The following is a 24,600-nucleotide window of genomic DNA, read 5'->3' as shown; positions in this document are numbered from 1 at the left end:
TCTTACCAGAAAATAATTATAAAAATATTCTTCAGATCATTTGGTAGAATAAACACGTAAGGAATACATTACTTAAATATCCATCTAATCAATGCATAGTAGACACATGCTGATAGCAAATCAATCTGATTTTGAGAACCTACTAGAAGTGAACTTAATCTAAACATATACTTCACCTTATAGTAAGGGGAAGCATTTATTTAGTCACATCTTATATACTCAGGAGTATATATATCTTCATTTTCACATAAGATCAATGAAAATAAAAAAAATGCTTGACTTAAACTGTGAAAATACATTCAATTTCAAAACAATATCTGGCATATAATGAACAGTATGAAAATATACTAATGATGAAAATGACAGATACTGAACATAGGGGTGTAAATAAGTAATTTGCTTACTACATTTTAGTAATGTATGACTTAATACATTCAAGAATCAGAATTCAAGGCACTTATTAAATTTGATAAATCAGTTGCAAGTTTTCAAAAAGCTTGCCAGGTCATTCAATAAAGCATAGGCAGTTAGCGTAATGGCTATGTTGCTGGACTCCCATGTAGTCGACTGCGGTTCACGTCCCGGACCCAGTGGCTTAAAACTCATGCCGGGTGCATGTGCATGCGTGCCCAAGATCCCAAGAGGAGAATGGAGGAGAAGGGACTGCGGCGTGACCATCCCCCCTGGGGGGTGATTTCTCGCTTTCTGTCTCTATGTCTCTCTCTATCTGTCTGGCGAGCGCATGCGCCCTATAGCAAAAAACCTCTCCCCCCCAAAAAAAAAAAAAAAAAAGCATGGGCTACTTTTTGTCCTTTGATTTAAAAAAAAAGAAAAGAACTATGCACTAGGACTATACATTAGGCTCTTTGAGGAAGCCACTTACACCAATAATAACATAATGACATACACTATTTTTTTTTTGAGAGAGATTTTTGCTATACGGCGCCTTGGCCTTGCCAGAAAGACAGAGAGAGACAGAGAGACAGAAAGCTAGAAATCACCCCCCTGTGGGGATGGCCATGCCGCAATCCCTTCTCCTCCATTCTCCTCACAGGATCTTGGGCACACATGCACACGCACCCGGCATGAGTTTAAGTCACTGGGTCCGGGACTCGAAACGCAGTCAACTACATGGGAGTACAGTGACATAGCCATTACGCCAACTGCAGGTCCCATGACTTAACGCTTTTAAAAATGGTCCTCAATGCACCATAACACTAGCGATTCAATTATTTCACTACTAGGAATCTACTCCAAGGAAATAATCAGTGATACGGAGAAACTTAATAAGCAAATATGTACTCTGAACTGTTATTTATAATAGCTATAATTATACATAATTATTGGGAACAGCAGTTAGCGTAATGGCTATGTCACTGGACTCTCGTGTAGTCGACTGTGGTTCGAGTCCTGGACCCGGTGGCTTAAACTCATGCTGGGCACGTGTGCGTGCATGCCCAAGATCCCAAGCGGAGAATAGAGAAGGGATTGTGGCGTGGCCATCCCCCCTAAGGGGTGATTTCTCACTTTCTGTCTCTCTGTCTCTCTCTTTCTGGTGAGCACATGCACCCTATAGCAAAAACTTCTCAAGAAAAAATATTATACATAACTTTCAATGTCTGAAAACAAGATATGGTTAATGTATATTCTACTTAATTTAAAAGTGAACTTATTAAAGACATGGAAAAGACAGAAAAGAATTTTTATTTTGTATTTAATATGTTTCTATATTATGAGTATTCTACACAGAAGGAAATAATATATATTCGACCTGTACTTCTCAAAGAACACTGTATCAATACAATAAAAGATGGTAACTAGGAATCCAATATAATAATCCAAACGAGAAATAAAGAGGATATAAAGGAAGGGGGCGTGAATTAATATAATGGCAATGGGAATAAAAAGAAGGGAGAACTTAAAAATATATTTAAGAAGCACAACAGGATGTGACTATAAACCAAAACAGAAAGTGACAAAAGAGATTAGGTTAAATTATAATCTATAAACCAATATTAATATGCAGAAGGCAAAACAGTTTATAGAAATCAATTAGGTCAGATGATCCTCAAGTATAATCTTCAATTTAAACTATGTTCTTTCTCTCTCTATTATACTTAATATGGCAAAAATCCATTCTATATTATTAGAAAAAATTCTTTATTCAGAAAGCTTCAATGATCTGGAATATTAACTATTATATATTTCTGAATTAAGCAATTTCAGTGAGTTATTGCTATTATAAAATCTTCATTCAGAATTATTTCAGTATGGGAATAAAGTGCTGCCGCCTTTTTTTTTTTTTAAGATTTTTGCTATAAGGTGTGTGCTCTTGTCAGAGAAACAGAGACAGACAGTGAAAGGGAAAGTGAGAATCATCTTCCTGGGGGATCACCACTCTACGATCCCTTCTCTTCCATTCTCTTCCTGGGATTTTGGGCACTCACATACATGCACCTGGCATGATTTTCAAGCTGCCAGGTCTGGAACTCAAACCACAATTAACCATGTGGGAGTATAACACCTTAACTACTATGCCACCTGCTGGCTCTATTGTTGCTTTTTTATTTTTTTTTTTAAGTTTATTTTTTATTTCTTTCTTTCATGAGAGAGGATGATGGAGAGACAGATATACTTGACAAGGTCTCGCCATGTAGCCTCCCAGGCAGCCAGGATCACGGGTACATGGGCAACCCCAGTGTGTTCTGGCCGACCCAGATGTCCCATGTGCTCCATCATCACACAGTGGTGACCTCTGCCCTTGCCACCATGACTGGGCCAACATGTTTATCAAAATATTCTAATTTGATAATGGTTAACACTGGCTGTTTTAAGAAGTAACTTTGTAAGTTACCATATCATTTTTATTCTCCATAAAAATGCTGAGTTTCTTCAAGAATGATACCACTAGAATAAGCAGCTCGAAATTGTCTCGGTCAAGAGCCTTCACCAACATGTGAACTATGTTCTTGTTCCTCATTTTCAGTTCTGTACGAGTATCCTCAGCAAGATTCAGAAGCAGGTAAAGAGCAACTAGAAAAGCAAAACAGATGAGCGTTAAATGACTGGCATAATGAATCAACAATTTAAAAAATCATATCTACTGACCAAGTTAAAAAATATAGTTCTAAAAAGGCAATACGTTATTTCTAATTTTTTTTCTAAGGTTTTCGCTATAAGGCATGTACACCCACTAAAGAGAAACAGAGAGAGGGAAAGTGAGAAATCAACCCCCAGGGGGTCTGGCCATTCCACAGTCTCTTCTTCTCCATTCTCCTCATGGGATTTTGGGCACTCATGCACATGTGCCCAGCATGATTTTCAAGCCACCAGTTACAGGACTATAACCATGGTCAGCCATGTGAGAGTCCAGTACCTTAACAACCACACCACTCTGTTTCAAAATTTTTAAGTAGTTAATTAAAAAACATTTATTGAGTGTTATCAATAGATCATATAAAACAAAATAATATACATAAAATATTGGGTCGTCAGAAAAGTCATGATGTATTTTTCTATGCAAAAATCTCTCATGACCTTTCTTATAACCTAAAAGTATCCTTATGATTCTAAGAAGGACATATTAACCAAAATAAGACAATGGTTCCTACCCTTTTGGAATATAAAAAGCTTAATGGTAATCAAATAGCAATTCAAGAGAGATAAGTCGACAATTAATGAAACAAGAGACAGGAAAAAATGATTACTATATATATAGGAAACAAAGTAAGATATTATAAAACCTCAATAACCAAGGGCTGCAATATTAAAAAGAGCAATAATACAGAATATATAGTATAGCTAGAGCTACATTTGGGGATACTAAAATATATTTTTCATATTTACACTGATTTTGTCACTATAAGAAAATACCATATGACATTCAGTAATACATTGTTACACTAGACAGAACTAAAGTTACTACTAGTTATAAGTAGTTTCTTTTTGATTCATGTAATAAGAATTTTAGGTTCTCAAAAGAAACTCATAATAAGTATTCCATTTTGACAGTGAAAATTGCATACTGTTTTCCATGTTGCCTTGCCAGGAAGCTTCAGAGTTAGACATAAAAGTCAGATTATGTAGGCCGTTATGGTCAACAATGTTTTTTGGTTTCTTATGGCCTTGATGTTACTCATTATTTTAGTATTTCATTTCATGTATTCTTTTAAACTAGCTCTAAACCTTTAGGAAAAGAAGAGATGTATCTGTATGTATATACACAGGTAAATATTTATTTAACAACTATCTGGGATAGAATGGCAAATCATTCTCATTAAAACATCTTCTGTATACCTGGAACTGTACTAGTTGACATATGGAAACTCATTTTAATTTCAAAACAACTTTATGAGGAAAAAAGTATTATAAAGATTTCACAGAGTGGGAATCCTAGATTCAGAGAATTTAAATAACTTGCCCTACCCACAAAACTGCAAAGTGGCAAAGCTAAAATAATGTCCAAGACAAACAGAACCCAAAGCTCACACATTTCCACTACTGCCTCATGCTGACTTTGCATGCTAGGCATTATTAAAGATTTTAAAGTTGTGTTGGAAAAGCATATTATAGACTTTTTCTTGCAGCTAAGATAGAAAAAGTGAGGGGCTAGCAGGTTGTGTAGTGGTTAAGGCAATGAACTCCACATAGCTGGCAGCAGTTTGAGGCCTGGACCTGGCAGCTTGAAAATCAAGGGGTGTGTGTGTGCATGCATGCCCAAAATTCCAGAAGGAGAATGGACTGCAGCATGGCCATCCTTGCAGAGGGTGATTTCTCACTTTTACTTTCCCTCTCACTGTCTCTCTCTGGCAAGTGCACATGCCCTATGGCAAGAACCTTAAAAAATAATAACAAAGATAAGAGGAATTGAATAGTGTATCCCAAAAATGTACATCCAACCTGGAATCTCAGAATATGACCTTATTTGGAAATAGAATCTTTGCAGAGGTAACTAGTCAAAATGAGACACTATAACAGACTCTGATACCAATCGTTATTGTCTTAACAAGAAAAGATGATGATCACAGAGAGAAATACAGTGGGAAGAGGCCCTGTGAAGATGAAAGTGCAGATTAATGAGCTACAAGCAGGTAGAACCTGACAGAATCCCTGGGATGAGGAGATAAAGCTAAGAGTTTAGGGACGACAAGGTGGCCAGAGTTCACAGATGAGAGTGCTGGACAGGAGACAAATACACAGGAAGAACTCTAGTGGTCTACAGAGGTCTCCCTTGAACACTGATCAGAATAACAACCAGAAAATTTATATTAGAAATATTAACTAAAGCATGTGAGAGAACAAAATGAGAGGATCAAAAGAAAAAGTACATGGTGCTCACATGAGACTATAAATGATGCCTGTTTCTACAAACAATATTGGAAACTTCATCATTCATGGCACAATGGGTAGAGTCCTCAGAGTCTTGCCTCAGTAGAGGAAAATAATTTAGACCAAATACTGCTCATGTCCAGACTAACAACCCAACCCCCCCCAACAAACCAAACTGTTTCTAACTAATTCAATTAAATTATGTCTCAAAACAAAGCTCAAAAATATTTAAGAGAATATTTTTTGGGGGGAAGTTTTTGCTATAGGGCACATGCACTCACCAGACAGAAAGAGACAGAAAGCGAGAAATCACCCCCCAGGGGAGATGGCCACGCCGCAATCCCTTCTCCTCTGTTCTCCTCTTGGGATCTTGGGCACACACACACATACGTGTGAGTTTTAAGCCACCGGGTCTGGGACACGAACCACAGTCGACTACATAGGAGTCCAGCGACATAGCCATTACGCTAACTGCTGGTCCCGAGAGGTTTTTGCTATAGGGTGCGAGCACTCACCAGAAAGAGATAGAAAGACAGAAAGTGAGAAATTAACCCCCAGGAGGGATGGCTATTCTGCAATCCTTTTTCCTCCATTTTCCTCTCGGGATCTTGGGCACGCGCCCAGCATGAGTTTAAGCCACCGGTTCTGGGACTTGAACTGCGGCTGACTACGTGGGAGTCCAGCGACACAGCCATTAGACCAACTGCTGGTACCAAGAGAAATTTTTTCTTTAAAGTTAATACCCAACACTAAATTTCACACTGCCTGGCAGCCAATCAAAGTTTATCAGTCATTCAAAGCAGCGGGAAAATGTAATCCAGAAGGAGAAAAAAAATAACCAACTAAAACTGTCCAGGAACTAACAGAGAAGTCAGAATTATCAAAGAGAATATTGAAAGTCAAGCTATATTCCAGATATTCTAAAAGCTAAGTAGAGACATAGGAGGTATGGAAAGTATTCAGACTTCTGGCAATAGAAACTATTAATACAATACTTCAGATTGCATATTAGATAGAATAAAAGCTGTTTAGAAGTGAGTAAAGATCAGTGAAACTAAAAACATAATTTTAAAATATTACCAAAATTGAAAAAAAAACAAATAGAAGAAAAATAAAACAGCAAAAATGTATGGTGTATCAGAGAAATATGGAACAACTTCAAGTGACCTAATACATATGTAATTGGCATCCCTGAGAACACCACCATAATTTCCAAATTAAAGAGAACTATTAACATAAACCCAGAGCTCCAATATGTTCACTGAAACACAAGTACAAGAAACAAAGAAAATTCCACTGAGGCACATTATAATCAAATTGCTCAAAAGAAATGATAAGGGGATGAAATTTTATTTATTTACTTTTTTTTTTTTTGAGGTTTTTGCACATGTGCTCACTGGAGAGAGACAGAGGAGAGGGAAAGTGAGAAAAAGTGGGACAGCCATATCACAACCCTTTCTCCTCCATTCTCCTCCCGGGGTTTTGGGCATGCAAGCACATGCACTTGGAGTGATTTTTCAGGTCACCAGGTCCAGGACTCGAGCTGCAGTCAGCCATGTAGGAGTCCAGTACCTTAATCACCATGCCATCTACTGGCCCCAATAAGAGATGATCTTAAAAGGAGCCAGAGGAAAAGAAATACTATATAAAGAGATAATGATGACAGCAGACGTCTCACCAAAAACACTGCAAGCAAGGCAGCAGTCAAGCAACATCTTTAGATTATGGAAATAAAATGTTGTCAACTGAGAATTCTAAATCCAATGAAAATAGCTTTTAAAAAATTTTCAGACAAAGAAAAGATAAAATAATTCATTGCTGGGGAAGCTGTTCTACAAGGAATACTAAAGGAAATCCATCAGGCAAAAAGAAAATGATACCAGATGGAAATAGGGTTCTACTCAAAAGAATGAGACCAATGAAATGTAACTATATAGATAAATACAAAAGATGATTTTCTTATCATTTAAATATCTTTAAAATAAAACTGACTAATTATACAACCATAATAATGCACTGTAGGGCTTATAGCATATATATAACTATATATACTAAAAAGAGTATAAAGACAGGGAGGGAAGAAATGGTTCCAACATTGATCAAGAAGTGGTACATCACTTGACAGCAAACTTGTGATAAGTTAAGATGTTTACTTGAAGGTAGACAACTTATCCTTAAAGATGCATAGTATGGGCCAGTCAGTGGTAGGGTGGTTAAAACACTGGATCCCACAGTACCATCTGCCTGGTTTGAATCCTAGACCCAGAAGCTTGAAAAAACACAACAGGCGCATGTGCATGCATGTCAGAAATCCCAAGAGGAGAATGGAAAAGGGATTACTGCATGGCTATCCTCCCTGGGGAGTGATTTTTCACTCTTTCTCTCTCTTACTCATTCTCCAGTGAGCACAACCCATCCTACCTGGCGAGTGTTTTCTTATTTTATCTCTCTTTTACTCTTTAGTGAGCATAGCACATTTTTTTCTAAAAAGATGCATAATATAAAGCTTAAGTCATTCAATAAAATAACAAAAAAAGTCACAGCTAATCCAACAATGGAGATAAAATGAAGTTTAAAGAATCCTCAATATACAAGAAGGCAAATAAGATGTGCTATTTATAGAAAAACATACTATAAAGGCATAAATATGCTAAAAGTAAAATAATGGACAAATATATATCTAACACTAGTCACAGAAAAGCTAGAATGGCTATATTAATACAATATAAAGTAGATTTCAGATCAAAGAATGCTAGAAGGCATAATGCAGATCAATTCCTAATGACAACAAGGCATCAAGAGCACATTAGTATCTTACATAATTATATTCCTAAGAACAGAGCTTCAAAATACATAGAGCAAAAACTAGGGCTGGCTTCAAGGTGCCCTGCTCAAGAGAAATCAGAGTCCATATGTCAACGGCAGTTTGAATTCCTGACCCAGTTGAGCTGAAGTATGCCTGGGATGTATGTGAGTGTCAAAGATCCAACAGGCTTGAGGACTGGAGGAAGGGGATTGTACTGTGAGAAGATACTATGGAGGGTACTCATCTTTCTCTTTCTCACTCTCATTTTCACACATGTGTACATGTTTTATCATAATAAAGAAAAATGCTAAAATTAACTGATAGAATTTCAGAAGAGAGACAATTTTAATAAAAAGACTTTGGTATCACTCTCAAAAGAAAAAATACAGAAATAAAAGTCAACAGATGTAAAAAAACTTGCTCACTAGCAACCAACTTCATCTCACTGACATTTATAGAAGACCTCAGCTAACAAAAGCAGAATGCACATGCAGCCTTTACTTAGAGAAACCATATTGTGGACCATAAAACAAGCCTTATAAATTCATACATATTTAAGTCCTACATAGCATTTTAACAGATGGTAATAGTGTTAACCATTACCATCTTGAAAAAACACACCAGGCGCATGTGCATGCATGTCAAAAATCCCAAGAGGAGAATGGAATTGGGATCACAGCGTGGCTCTGCTCCCTAGGGAGTGTGAAGGGGAAGTATGGCATTGAGAATGAAGTCTTCCTAGGCTTTCCATGGATTTTCAATGCTCGGGGATTGACCAGCGTTATCAATCAGAAGCTGAAGGATGATGAGGTTGCTCAGCTCAAGAAGAGTACAGATAGGCTGTGGGACATCCAGAAGGACCTGATTTCTAGGCTGTAGAAATGTAAAAAACCATGAGCCTTTAGTTTCCATCCAGGTATGTGGATCATAATATCTTTTACTATGTGAATGTGGGTCCACAGAATCAAAGCTCATGCTTGGTTTAATGTTTGTAATATGAGCCCTTAAACAAATAAAATTAACTCTTACAAAGGTATCTGGAAAATATCTAATTATTTAAAAACAGATTAACTTTTCTAAATAACCTATAAATCAGTGAAGAAATCAAAAGGGAAATTGGTAAGTATTTTGGACTGAAAGAAAATGAAAATATAAACAGGGTATATCACAATCTGTGGAGTTCCACCAAATCAGAACAATCTATAGCACTAAACACCTTGTTAGAGAAGAAAGATCCTGAATGGATGCTCTCAGCATCTACCTCAAAGTTAACAAGATTAAAAAATTATAGACATGGGCCAGCTTGTGGTGTGGTGGTTAAGGAAGCTGGATTCCACATGGCCGACTGTGGAATGAGTCCTGAATACTTGAAAAACATGCCAGGCACATGCATGCACACCCCAAAATCCCAAAAGGAAGGAGAAATGGAGAAGAGACTGCAGCATGACTATTTCCAACAAGGGGTGCTTTCTCCCTTCCCCTCTCTTTCTCTGTTCCTCTCCAGTAAGCACACATGCCCTCTTGAAAAAAAAATTTAAGTAGACCTAAAAAGAAAGCTAAAGAAAGGAAATAATAAAGATCTGAGTAGAAATCAATGAAACAGAAAACATAAAGATAGAAAAAAAATCTACAAAACTATACTGTTAATAGATGGAACTAACAACAATTTATAGACTGCTCAAATACAATCAGATCTTCAAATTAAGAAAAAAATGAGTGCTTGAGATCAGCAGGTGGCATAATGATTATTTCGGTGGACTCCCACATAGTTGACCACAGTTAAAGTCCTGAACCTGGTAGCTTAAAACTCATGCTGTGTGTGTGTGTGTGTGTGTGTGTGTGTGTGTGTGTGTGTGTATGTTGGCGTGCGTGCCCAAAATCCCAAGAGGAGAATGGAGGAGAAGGGACTGTGACATGGCCATCTCCTGGGGGAGATTATTTCTTGCTTTCTGTCTCTCTGTCTCTCCAGCGAGTGTATCTGCCCTATAGTAAAACTCTCCCTAAAAAAAGATAAAAAATAAATAAAATAAAAAAGTGCTTGCTTACAAAACAACAAAAATATGAATAGTTAAGAATAAATCCGACAAAAGTTATAAAAGATCTACAGACTTAAAATAATAAAGCACTGCTATGAGAAGTTAAGACGTCTAAATAAATTGAGAGGTATACAGTTTGGGGGTAGTTAAAATTCCAAATACTATTAAGATATAAAACTACTCAAATTGATCTATAGATTCAGTGCAATTGTATCAAAATCTCAGAAAATTTTTTTGTTTGTAGAAATTGCTAATTTTATTCTAAAATTCATGGAAAAATACAAAAGACCATAAGATACAAAATAGTCAAAATAACTTTGGGGGAAAATTTTTAAGAGGGTTAATATCTGATATCAAGATTTTCTGAAAAGCTATAGTGATCAAGACACTGTATTACCAGCATCAAAATAAATAAAAGTGATGAATATAACAGGATAGAGAGCCCAAAAATAAGAATGTGTGCGCGTGCACACACACACACACACACATGCACACACGGTAAATGGTTTTGACAAAGAAATAAGACAATTTAGTATAAAAAAGATAATCTTTTCAACAAATAGTGCTTGGAAAGTACAAAAATGTTTTGAAACTGACATTCTTCAGATCTGATGCATTTCAGATTACATGCTCATATGGATAATTTTATTTTTTAAATTATTTAACTAACGAATTATTATTATTAAATTTGCTATAAGGCACATGCACTCACCAGAGAGAGACAGAGGGAGAAACAGGGAAAGTGAGAAAGCAAGCCACTAGGTCCAGGACTCAAACTGGGGTCAGCCATGTGCGAGTCTAACATCTTAACCACCGTACCACCAGCAAGCCTTATACCTATTACCTTTTTTCCTCCATATTTTTAATTACCATTATTGCACCAATATAGCACACACTTCATATACATATCTTAAACTTCACTTTCAATTTTTCAGCAATTCAAATATATATTATCATCTTGAGAATACAAAGAACACAGTATGGAGGAAGAGTGAGAAAACAGGTTCCCATTAGTGAATTCCATAGTAATTCTACAGACTTTCCTTTTAGTGTTTTCTATGAGAATATTAAAATGTCCTGTCATGGCTCTGTAAGAATAGAGCTACCAGGAAGGGGAGACAATAACAAAAAAAATTTTTAAAAAAAAGAAGAAGAAAAGAAAATGTACCCCAAAGTTAGAAAAAAAAAAAGGAAATTCAGGAGAATTTTTTGTTTCAGGGGGAGAGGTTTTTGCTATAGGCGTGTGTGCTTGCCAGAAAGAGAGAGACAGACAGAGAGACAGAAAGCAAGAAATCACCGCCCCCCCCCCCAGAGAGGATGGCTATGCCGCAATCCCTTCTCCTCCATTCTCCTCTAGGGATCTTGGGCACACACCCGGTGTGAGGTTTAAGCCACTGGATCCGGGACTTGAACCACGGTGAACTACATGGGAGTCCAGCGACATAGCCATTATGCCAACTGCTGGTCCCAGGAGAATGTATTTAAGGCCTCCCTTCAGTTGCAGTGCACACACATGAATAGGAGTTAAGAAATTACATCTTCCCATTTTATCCTCAAAATTATCCATTAATGGACAAATAAATAGTACCCATTCATCTAAGAAAAAGAACTTTCTTCACAGCACTGTAAAAAGAATGGTAGGGCAGCAGAACAGGGAAATGGTGGGACAGTGATTGAATTTGAGGTATCCTGCCTGAGAAGTAACAAAGCTTTGGGAGAAATCTGTCAGGGGTAAGACTGTGACTCTCCAACTTCCTTCACAAAATAGTATATATAGTAAGTAGCTTATTATTGAACACAAAGATGGATTGGAAAAGAAACATTTATGAAATGAGACTAAATATCCAGGCAGAAAGGCAATGTGGGTATTTAATAGGAGTGAAGTTCTTTCAACTTCTCTGCTCTACAGTTGAGGTTAAGAACCCTAAGCCCTTCAATGTCAGGTCAAATCATAGGGTGGGTACAAATTAATGCTGTGCTTCAAATGCAGCAAGAAATCGGGCTGTGAGAAATAAATGATCTCTATAGAATATGACTTGGAAAACACAACCCTCTGAATCTCCTTTATCCCAGGGATACCCACTGGCCAAAGATGCTACACTATTCAATAAACAGATTAGTGGAGGTGCCACCAATGCAACCCTCTCATCATAGGAAGAAACATGTAAACACACAAGAGGGTGATAGAGCTGCACCCCACACTGGATGTTCGCTTAACAGGATAAGCCTGAAGAGGCTACACAGCAAAGACACAGGAAACACTTCTTTCTCCAAATTTACCCCTATCAAAATTCTGAATTTGTAAACACTGAGGTCAGCCTATCCATTTTTAGTCTTCGGTTAGTGGAGAAGGAAGTTTCAAGGTTTTTATCTCCCCTGAAATGGCTAAATAGGGCTTCACAAAGAGGGACACAAAGGTGGTGAGATGATTCTTTTTTTTTCTTTTCTTTAAATTTATTTATTTTTTACATTAATTCACTATACATCATTACAGCGTACAAATGAATTTTCCATCCAAAATACACTGCATATTGGCTCAATCAAGCACATCAACATACATGTTATCAGCAAATAATTTTCCAATTCTTATGTCTTATATACTTTGTTTTTTTGTTTTGCCATCCTTGATTCCCTATCCCTCACCCTCTGCCATGGCCCACCCTCCTCCCACATTGTCTCTGGTATCTATGGTTGCTTTCTATGACTTTCCCCCCCATTTAATTGATTTGCTAATGAACTTAATTACTCTAAATATTTCCAGTAGCGAGCGCAGCTGATATATACCTATACATAAACCCAAGTCTGACTTCAGGCATAAACTTCAGTGAGTAGAATGAACATACTATAAAGTACCTAGCTGGGGCTATATAGCTTACTGAAGTCATCAAGTAAAGAATTTAAAAGATGGAGAAAATTTTACGGATGTTAGAGGTTATTCCCCTCAAATAAACACTGGGCTTTTGAGCCCTGCATAATCAGCTGCAAGTATGAGACTCACTATTTCCCTGTCTGGTAATGAGCGGTGGATAATAGATGCATTCTTGGCTATAGAGCAACACACCAGGACTGACACAAACCAGCCTGAATGCAATGGAGAAACTATGAAAAAGACTTGGTGCTGGGGAAGAAAGGGTTTCCTAACTTCCCTCACAGATTGGTGCCCTCTGGGTCAGTTTCATTTTTCAAGTCTGTCCTTAATGTACTTCCAATGTTATTCAAAACTGGACCCAGGCAGATGGCTGTGGTGCCTGGTTTGGAACAGAGCTGGATACCATGCTAAAGTCTCCCCACAAGTCATTGCGTGCAGAGACTGGAGCTGGTGCTGATGTCACAGGAACAGGAGAATCCAAATCTAAAAGGATATCTTCATCACTACCTCCATGGTTAGATTTTGGAATGGGTGGAGGGGTAACATGATTGCTGATGGCAACTGAGGAGGATGGTGGAGGAATAGTGACTGCCTTCAGGAGGCGGTGGGAGTAAGCTGAGGCCCCCAGTCCCTGCAGTCCTGGGCTTAGAAGCACCTCCTTTCTTTGTTGTATCATTCCCAATACTCAACTTGATGGTCTGCCCTTCATTGAAGCCCAGATCCAACTTGGGACGATTATCTGTCTCCTAAGATTCTTTGGAAATCTCAGATTCCTGTTTTACCCACTTAAAGTGATCTTGCAAGGAAACATTAAAGTAAAAGGCATCTCCCGGATCTGAAAATCCAATGCCAGTGAAAGCACTATGCTCAGTACCATCTTGGATCCAGATTACAAAGTAGTCACTGGAATCTGTCACTGTCTCCATAGCAATACCAGGATACTGTTCTACTGGTGCCTGAGCAAAGAGCTCTCCTGAAACTTTGATGTAGGCGATCTTCCCTTTTGAAGTGATTTGGAGGTGACCATTCCCATCAGGCTGGTCTAATTTCCAGTCAGATGCCCTGTAATGTGGTTGGAAGCTGGCGGCGGAGTCCTGTAGATGCTGACTTCCGGCTTCATACACAATACAGACTCATACTAAACTCGGCTGCCATCTTGGCTCCCCATACCTATTTTAAACTACTTTAAAATTAATTTTTGAAAATATGATATTTTTGGAACCAGCAGTTAGCATAATGGCTATGTCGCTGGACTCCCACGTAGTCGACCATGGTTCGAGTCCCGGACCCGGTGGCTTAAATTCACACCGGGCGCGTGTGTGTGTGTGTGTGTGTGTGTGCGCTTAAGATCCCGAGAGGAGAATGGAAGAGAAGGGATTGCAGCGTGGCCATCCCCCCGGGGGGTGATTTCTCACTTTCTGTCTCTCTGTCTCTCTCTGTCTGTCTGATGAGGGCACATGCCCTATAGCAAAAACCTCTCAAAAAAAAAAAAAAAAGAAAGAAAGAAAATATGGTATTTTCTCCAAAAGGTTAAGCTAACTTAAAATAATTTAAAAATTCAACATAGTTAAAAGTGCTAATAAATCTCAAGAGATGAAAATATTTTAAGAATTAGCAAGTATTTCCAGATACACGGTTAATCAAATGACCAATGATTTAACCTAAAGATTGACAGCCAAGCACGAACCAGGAATTGAATATACACTAAGAGCCTCATATCATTCTAACCATCAAAAGACTTTTCTCTTCATCGGTGACAGAGAAACCACAACACTGAAGTTTTTCTTCTCTCATTAAACCATGGAAACAGGGCTACTTTCTATTAGAAAAAATATTTTGGAAAATTTTACATCAATTTCTTAGGAAAGCAAGAAAATAAGTGTCTTCATAAGTAAGTTAGGGATTGAGTGACCAAGATTCTTATTATTGAAAATGTTACTCATAGGATTAAAAAAAAATCTTCTTTGAGTAAGTATATTTTAAATATCTATAGAACCAGGAGCTACCCTTGCTAAAGACAGAAGAAGTTGTAACATACAAAATTAATAGAATTTTCAGTTACTCTGTTATTAACTTTACTAAAACAAAATATTAGAACAAAACAAATTTAAGTATTTTGTTGCTTTTCTCATTGCTTAAGAATTCATACCTCTTAATAGCTGTTCCTGTTTCACCACAAGCCCCTGGTACTTTTTAAAGGTTTTTTCATAATCCTTTCTCAAGGTTTGGTTTTCAAGGTCTTCATCAAGTAAACAACGTAAATTAAGGATCATACATATTCACTGAAACAAAGAAAACCTACTGAAAAATATTATGAAGAACAAGCACTTCTAAATTTTATGTAACTTTATCTACTTATTTTCTCTAACCAACAGTTGAACTGCTCTTTGTTACACAATAATTATGCTACCAAAGGACTTCTTAGCCAAGCGTTCAAGGATTCTCTCAGTCTTTGAATGTGAAAAATGTTTGAACTTCAACAAATACTTGCAACTATAGAAAGTATATGTAAATAATTTATGTAAGTTGCCAACTCTGTAATTTTCAACAGATTATCATATGAGTCTATCCAAAAACAATAGTGCCTTAGAGAGTGCTTAGTTATTAAATATACTGAATACAGATGGATGCCCAGAATATAAAGAGTATGCAGGATGGATGGATCTACAGCTTTTAAGAACCTTCTTCAGACTCAAGATGCCAAGAGGGAAATGTTCCAAAGTCAAATTTTAAAAGTCACATCTTTTGGCCCAAAATAGTAACCTAGATACTTGCAGAAATAACCAGTTACTTCAGTTTGACTTTAGAATCCCCAAGCCTATGATAAGCAATGACCCATATGCTATTTATGTCAAAACACAAGAAACTTAGGACTTAACAAAATCATATAATCTCAGGAGAAATGGCCAGAATTCTGATGCCATCTTTATATTCCTTCAATTTTCATACTCCATTGATTCTAATATACACATTTTTCTCACATCTTAACATCTTCAAGATTGTGCTATTTTGGGACCAGCAGTTAGAGTAATGGTTATGTTGCTGGACTCCCATGTAGTCGACTGCGGTTCGCGTCCCAGACCCGGTGGTTTAAAACTCACACCAGGCGCATGTGCGTGCATGCCCAAGATCCAGAGAGAGAAAACAGAGTTGTCGCTCTCCCCCCCCCGGGGGGGGGGGGGCGTGTGATTTCTCGCTTCCTATCTCTCTGTCTCTCTGGCAAGCTCACACGCCCTATAGCAAAAACCTCTGAAAAAAAAAAAAAAGATTGTGCTATGTCTCATAATCCATAATGTGTCACAATGTAATTGGAAGCATGTTTTCCTTTCTGAGTGATTTTTAAATAAATAATAGTGACTTTTACAGTCAATGGTCTCTGATACTGAAATATAATGTGAGGGTCAGCCATGGCACTGTGGTTGGGGCATGTGTATCCCACATGGCCGACTACATGGTTGGAGTCCTGGGCCTGGTGGCTTGAGAAATACACCTGGTATGTATGCATGCATGCCCAAAATCCCAGAGGGAGGAAGAGATAGATGAGGACGACTTGTAGAGTGACCACTTCCCATGGGAAGGGCGGAATTCTTTTGACTTCTCTTTCTCTCTCTCTCTACTGAGCACATACACCCCCTGGTACATACACACACACACACAAACAAAAACAAAAACAAAACAAAACACAATGTTTTCAAAAATGTCAGTTCTTGCTGCCAAAACCAAAGGATAAATTAATGATTGCTGAAAGTCCCATTAGTGGTTCTCTCTGTACCTGTCCAATTTAAATGAATTTTGGATACACTGAAACATTCTGGAGACTTGAAACTCTAGAACTGATATAAACTCTCTAGAATTATGGAGTTGTCTACATAGTTGAAGTCAATACTAATCTAGATGACAAGAGTTTTTAGCACACAGAAAATTCCTAAACATAGAAGGAGCTTAATTAAGAAAAGTCAAAGCTTGTGGGTGGGCGTGCATTTTATAATGTCTTGAAGTTCCAAATGACAATAAAAGCCTGAGAGATTTTGTATAGAATACCCAAGATTAACCTATTTTAGGGGTATTTTCAAAGGGTTTATGGAAAATATGTATTAAAAAAAATTCTAAATTTTTTTGTACCAAAATAAACACCCATTTAAACTCCATTTTCCATGAACTTTTTGAAGTTACTTTGAATGTCTTGGCTCAGATGAAACTCAAGCCTCAGGGGATCTAGAGGCCAAAATTAATATAAGAATTGGGTCCACTTTTCACAAAATGGGGTTAAACACATGATACTTTGCAAGAGAAGAATAATGCTTTTACTTTTTAAAGACATCAATAACATTGGCTTAAAAAAAAAGTAACCAGTATGGCTTACAAATCTGCACGTGTCATGTCAGGACAGATATGAATAAATCAAAGTCTTTGATCTAGAAGATCTAAATGAATTAAAGACAGTATAATAAAGATCTTCAAATATGAGAAGAACTATCATGTGGAAGAGAATATCTTTATACTGCTTTAGTATGCAAGACTAGAACTAAAGGACAGAAGTTATGGGGAAGTAGACTTTAGTTCACTGAAAAAAAAGAATATTATAATAAATAGAATGCTAAACCACAGAATGGGTTAAATCAATAAGCAGTGGCATTGCTAAAGAAGAGCCTAAAAAACCATTTGTCAGAGAAGTTGAAGTAAAGATTCCTACATTGCAAGGCAAGTTAAAAGAGGTAATTACAGGACCAGTAGATGGTGTAATGGTTTCATTACTGGAGTCCCATATAGTCAACCACAGTTTTGAGTCCCAGATCTGGAAGCTTAAAACACACCAGGTACATGTGCATGCATATGTCCAAAATCCCAAAAGGATAATGGAGAAGGGACTGCAGCACGGCCACCCCGTCTGGGAAGTTATTTCTTGCTTTCTGTCTCTCTCTCCCTGGCATATGTCTTATACCAAAAATCTTTAAAAAAAAAAAATAAATAAAAGAGATAATTTAAGGTTCCTTTCATAGGTGCTATCACACTATAGGCCTCTCAAATTTATATTTAGTAAGGAAAAATTTTTGTACTTAAATAGAAATATATAAAACCTAATTTTTTTTCTGATATATTTTTGTTATAGGGTATGTGCGCTCACTGGAAACACAAAAAAAGTGAGAAATCACTCCCAAGGAGGAGATGGCCATGCTGCAATCCCTTCTCCTCTATTCTCCTCTTAGGATTTTGCGAGCACACACATGTGCCCGTGGGAGTTTCAAGCTAGGACTTAAACCACTGTTGGCCATGTTGGAGTCCAGTGCCTTAACTACTACTCCACCTACTGGACCTTAGAACTTAATTTAAAAAAATACAATTTTAAACTAGGTTCATCCCAAACTTATACCTGTTCCAGTCAAAGTCACTTTAGTACTCAAACAGAATAATTATTTACATATAAACAGCAGTGGTGAACCAGATTTCAGCTGAACAAAAGGTCTTTAGTAGCTACTTAGTGACTTGCCATGGAACTATCCAATATCACTAGTACTTGCTTGCGCCTTCCACTTCAATAACTAGTCAAAGTTTGAAAAGACAAAAAGCATGTAGAACTACATTCATTTTGAGTTTCAATCTTCATCTTAACCTTCAACACACTATTGCATTGTTCCTAAGTAATTTGATTATCATTTAAAAGACAAAAAGAAAAAAGAAATCTATTAAATCCATCTGAAGCTTGTTAACATAGGCAGCAGACAATTGAATGTCACTTTTAAAAGGATATCAGCTTTTTTCTTCTTAGAAAGTTCTTCTTGCCAAAGCTCATGTCTTTTTAACTCATGATCGATGATATTCATACACAGAGCTCCAATTTTATAGTGTGTAATAAGTCCATGAAACTGAGAAAAGCTTTAAAGGAGAGATTTAAAATAATCTTTAAAGAAGAAAATAATTGCTCCTGGGAACAGAAATTTATTTTCAGTGAACACTGGTACAAATCACACAGAAAATAAATTTGACATACATATTTCAATAAATGAATATAGCCTCAGTAAACCAGGAGGTCTTAAAATTTTAAGAGTATTTAAAACATTTTAATATACTACCTTTACCTGAAATATAACTATTTCTAAAACGTTAGAAATTAAACACATTTTTTGTAATCAGCCACCACATTAACTACTCAGATACCCTCAAAGTAAATGTTCAGACTACTATTTAACAAAAACCAATAATATAACAATATTACTTATTTTATAAAATTGACACCACAGACAAAACCAGTATAGCATTAGTAATCAGATTTTACATGTTTCCTAGACAACTCATTTAGTCACATATTTATTCAATAAATGTTTATTTGCCAATGCTGGCACTTTTTAGACTAGAGACAAGTAGTTCTCTGAGAATTGGCTAGAAACCTTCCACACTATCTCAATTAACATTTTTCTTAAAAACATTTGTGTACAAATAAAAAATATGGAGGTTTAGTCTATAGAAATATGTATACTGGGACCAGCAGTTAGCATAATGGCTACATCACTGGACTCCCATGTAGTTGACTGCGGTTCGCATCACGGACCCGGTGGCTTAAAACTCACGCCGGGCGCGTGTGCGTGCGTGCCCAAGATCCCGAGAGGAGAACGGAGGAGAAGGGATTGTGGCGTGGCCATCCCCCCGGGGGGTGACTTCTCACTTTCTGTCTCTCTGTCTCTCTCTGTCCTGCTGGTGAGCACACACGTCCTACAGCAAAAACCTCTCAAAATTTTTTTTTAAAAAAAGAAATATGTATACTATTGTTATCAATAATATTTACTGAGCACTTTCTCTGGGTAAAGCTTTATTCTACTTAAATTCTTAATTCATTTAGTCCTAAGAACTACTGAAAAAGGGTGTCACTATTAATAGAAACTGAGGCAAAGAGAAGTTAAATAATGTAACCAAGATCACACAGTAAATAAACTGTGAGGCCCGGATTCAAATTAGACAATCTACCTCCAGATCCCACATTTTCAACTCTAAACTAATGTACTATCCCATTCTGAGTGTGTGTGTGTGCACAAACATGGTGAGTGTAGACTAAAAGGAAGACATAATAATACAGAAAGGATAGAGAAAGGTGAATACAACAGGATTAAGACTTCAGAGGCAGAGCAAAGGCAGACACACAGAAAGACTGAGAGAACCAGTGATGTACAACCAACCAATGACACAGACAGGCAGCAGACTAGTACCTTCCTTTCATAATGTTTATACTTACCTGGAAAAGCAAAAAAAGATGTAGATTATGTTTGTAGCTAACTCAACACTCTGTTTCCAGTCTTCTCTCAGGACTCTTGCTAATGCGCCAAGAGCAGTTTCTAAAGAAAAAGGAGACATACAAAAATGATCATTTGTTTTGCCTCTAACATAAAGGGTGATTGGTTTTAAATGTCTAGTTATTAATAAATAACAAAGCTAAGATAGAACTGGGTCAAAAAAGTAGGATGTGTTTTTCCAATACAGAAAGCTATTTTTAAAACTAAAATATAACTTTTCCTTAAAAATTTGTAACATGCAGCTTTGTGTCTATACTTTAAACAGAAACATAAAATATGATTTAGCCAAAATAACATAGTATGTATATTACAAGGTCATTCATTTCTTGATTTGCATTTCTACTTGTAATTGTACTACAGCAGTACCAATTTTTCTCTTTTTTAACATTTGATTTACTATATTTTATAAGAAGGCCAACAAACTAGAATAGGTCTTAAAATAATAAAGCACAGTTCAGCAGACTAACATTAGCTTCATTAAAGCAAATTAATAACCCAAACAATTTATACACATAAAAATAAGTCTACTGTTTCAGTATCATATTAAATATATGCCAAAAGACACAAATAAAAAAATATTTCACAAAATCTGCTTCCAGGTAGCTTAATAAGTATCATTGCTAGATTTTATCTTAAGGAAGTAAAATTAACAAACTGATTAACAATTATGATGAATCAAGTAAATATAAGATATTGAGACCGATTTTAAATTAGTGTGTAACACGGCCTACAGATTTTTTAATAATTAAAATACGTATGCTAAAATATAGAAATCATAATTCAACTGTCTTTAGTAGCTATCAGGACCAATTGTGCTTCATGAGCAGCATTACTAGTATTTATATGGTAATAAAAATACCTATTTTATTTAAAAACAGAATTAACTGTACTAGTTATTATTCCACTTAGAGATGAATTTGCAGCAAAGTAAAAACCAGCCTATGATAGTGTTTCACAAAGTTATTTATATAAACAATGTAGAGTACTGGAATAGTATACATATTGAACAAAATTATTTTGGTGTCTTAAAAAGGTGGGCAATATACAGTAGCACATAAAGGCTTCAAAAACTCCTACATAATAAATAAGTTCTGGGCCAGTCAGTGGTGTGGTGGTTAAGGTGCTGGACTCCCACATGGCTGACTACAGTTCAAGTCCCAGACCTGGTGGCTTGCTTTCTCACCTTCTATCTCTCTGTGTCTCTCTCTCTGATGAGCCTATGTGCCCTGCAGCAAATTTAAAACAAATAAGTAAATAAAGTTAAATAAATAATTCTTTAAAATAAATAATCTGCTTTAGTTTATTTAATCCTGTAATTTTCACATGTTTGACCATAAATAACCCAGAGGAAATAGTATTTCTTAAAGTAACTGCATAAAAATTTCATCTATAATATAATAAATTTTGGCACAAATTCAGTGACCTATTTGCTGAATTTTATTTCATTTTTTTCCTTTAGTACAGAATAATGTCCTCATAAAAATATAAATACAAGTATTATATATAGGTTGTCAAGAAAGAGCCCAAAGAAATTAAAAGTTTATTTAGAGAAGGTCAAAGTGCTCCAAAATTAACTTATAAATTGAATGCAAACCAGTCAAGTTTCCATTAAGACTTTTCACAGAATGAGAGTAAGTGATCTCAAAATGACATTATCAGACAAATGCACAAGACCAGCAAGACAAAAAGGAAGCAAACTGGAGCATTTTTCTTACATACTCTAAAGCTCCAGTCAAAATAAAAAACAAAAATGTAACAACAAATGGTATGATGCTGCGATGGAATCCCTAAGTAGACCAATAGAGTAGAAAAAGAGAGCACTAAAACAGATCCACATATTATAAGAACAGTGCCTGGCACAGAAGGAGGATTTTTATTTGTTTTTTGTTTGTTTGTTTTTTTTAGAGAAGTTTTTGCTATAGGGAACATATACTCGCCAGAAAGACAGAGACAGAGAGACAGAAAGTGAGAAATCACCCCCCGTGGGGGATGGCCACGCCACAATCTCTTCTCCTCCATTCTCCTTTTGGGATCTTGGGCACGCACACACACACACCTGGCATGAGTTTAAGCCACCGGGGCCAGGATTCAAACCACAGTCGACTACATGCAAGTCCAGTGACATAGCCATTATGCCAACTGCCAGTCCCCCAGAGTGAGTTTTAAGAAATATGATGTTTCAATAAAAGAATGGTAGGCATATTATAGAAAAGGCATTTCAATGGTAGGCATATTATAGAAAAGGCATTTCAATGGTAGGCATATTACAGAAAAGGCAAAAAAAGGAGTATTCATAACCAGTTTGGAATAACTTGCTGCCTAATATGGAAAAACAATTAAAATTTTATCTCTAACCTTCAACAAAAATGAATTTTGGAACCAAGCATTTGCAGAATGGCAAAGGAAGGATCTCTAAAAGTCCAATCCTCCATAAGTGAATGATAAAATTGGTAAAAATAGTCAAAATCAACTTTTTCAGAATTCTGGAAATAACTTATCAGCTTATAAAAATTTAGTGTTTATTCAAAAAACACAGCTGAATCACGGCACTTCTACTTGTTCTTAACCTTCCCTCTATGCAATTCTGTTGTAGCTTTGAAAGCCAACAGCATCATAACTGTGATTATGTATAACTTCATAAGGTAATCAAAAAATTTTAAAACTAAATATATATTTAGTTTTAAATATATATTTATAAATAAACAGTATGAATAGTATGAATTAGTAAAATCTTCATATAAAGCAATACCCTATTGTTTTTTTGGTTTTTTTTTTTTTTTTGAGAGGTTTTTGCTATAGGGCGTGGGCACTCGCCAGAAAGACAGAGAGAGACAGAGAAATAGAAAGTGAGAAATCACCCCCCAGGTGGGATGGCAAGCAGCAATTCTTTCTCCTTCATTCTCCTCTCGAGATCTTGGGCACACACGCACACATGCCATACCCTATGTTTTAATAGAGAAAAAAAACCTCTACACACATAAATATAAAAATATGAAAAAGTTCTAGAAGAATGGACTTCAAACTGATGACAGATTATAGGGTAATGGTCAAAGAAAATTTTATTAGTAATAGTCTAATTCTTTTAAAAGAATGTATTAATATAGTTGAGTAGTTTTTAAAATGCTTAAATTGTACAAATTTCCTAGTTGGTATTATCCTAAGTCTTTCCATACAGATTTCTGGATATAAGTCCCAAGCTACAAGCTACTGGTATACCTCGCCTCTATACAAGCAATTTAACAGCAGAGAAAAGATATTCTTTCTCATGTGATATAGCTCACATAAGGACATCTTTCAAATTTTATTCTTAATAAAACTATAATCAGAAAACTATGCATTTTAAATATTTTTTAGAGGGGGCGGGGAGAGGTTTTTGCTATAGGGCGCATGCAATTGCCAGAATGACAGAGAGAGATAGAGAGACAGAAAGAGAGAAATCACCCCCGGGGAGATGGCCATGCTGTAATCCCTTCTCCATTCTCCTCTCAGGATCTTGGGCATGCACGCACATGCACCTGGTCTGAGTTTAAGCCACTAGGTCCAGGATTCAAACTGCGGTCCACTACATGGGAGTCCAGTGACGTAACCATTATGCCATCTGCTGGTCCCCACATTTTAAATAATTCTATAGTGGTATCACTGAGATAAAGATTTTAAGATTAAACCTCCTCTTTCTTTACTAGTAAGCACTTGTAGTAAAATAAAAGCAAGCATCTTTTGTCAAATTCAATTTCAATAAAATTATAAAGAATAACAGCTTTTGCTGAGCTACTGAGAATAAACTAATGATTTTATTAAGACCCTAATTTTAATAACATTATAATACATATTTGTACAAATGTTTGATTGTATATTCTAGTATCCCAGAGTACAAGAAACAAATAATACAGAACCATTAATGCTTGATTTTCCTTGTTTAAATTCAGTGGTTTGTAAATCCACCAGTAGAGATAAATTCACAAGAAAACTTAGAATACTCTTACTGTAATGGTGCTTGTTTTGTAAATCTTTCCAACATCCAGTATGAAGGTAAAAAGTCAAAATGATCAGTAAAACAGCTATAATTAGTGGGTAAAAAATACACAATATACAAAGATGTAAGGCAACAAAAATATAAACTGTGGGGGCAGGGTAAGAAGTCTTGTGAATTTTTATGCCACCAAAGTTTAGTCGTTATCAGCATAAAATGGTCTATTTAAAACTACAAAATTCTTTTTTTTCTTTTATTTTTTTGAGAGGTTTTCGCTATAGGGCGCATGCACTCGCCAGAGAGAGAGA

The 24,600-nt window shown here is 36.3% G+C and overlaps 1 protein-coding gene and 1 pseudogene across 1 annotated transcript in view; both read right to left on the bottom strand.

Moving 5' to 3' along the window:
- Window positions 1–24,600, bottom strand: part of KIFAP3 (kinesin associated protein 3) — a 210,846-nt gene that overhangs the window by 121,790 nt on the left and 64,456 nt on the right. Inside the window, exons 7-10 of the mRNA XM_027772485.1 lie at window positions 20,265–20,364; window positions 18,789–18,913; window positions 15,189–15,287; window positions 2,855–3,033 (exon numbers count right to left, since the gene is read on the bottom strand). Coding sequence (XP_027628286.1) covers window positions 2,855–3,033; window positions 15,189–15,287; window positions 18,789–18,913; window positions 20,265–20,364 — 503 coding nt within the window. The remainder of the gene's footprint in view (window positions 1–2,854; window positions 3,034–15,188; window positions 15,288–18,788; window positions 18,914–20,264; window positions 20,365–24,600) is intronic.
- On the bottom strand, window positions 13,036–14,833 carry LOC102480824 (adaptin ear-binding coat-associated protein 1 pseudogene; annotated as a pseudogene).

Source organism: Tupaia chinensis, unplaced genomic scaffold (assembly GCF_000334495.1).
Source record: "Tupaia chinensis unplaced genomic scaffold, TupChi_1.0 Scaffold000278_1, whole genome shotgun sequence".
Classification (NCBI taxonomy): Eukaryota; Metazoa; Chordata; class Mammalia; order Scandentia; family Tupaiidae; genus Tupaia; species Tupaia belangeri.
Note: the sequence above shows the minus strand (reverse complement) of the source record. Positions and strands in the feature narration are given on the sequence as shown.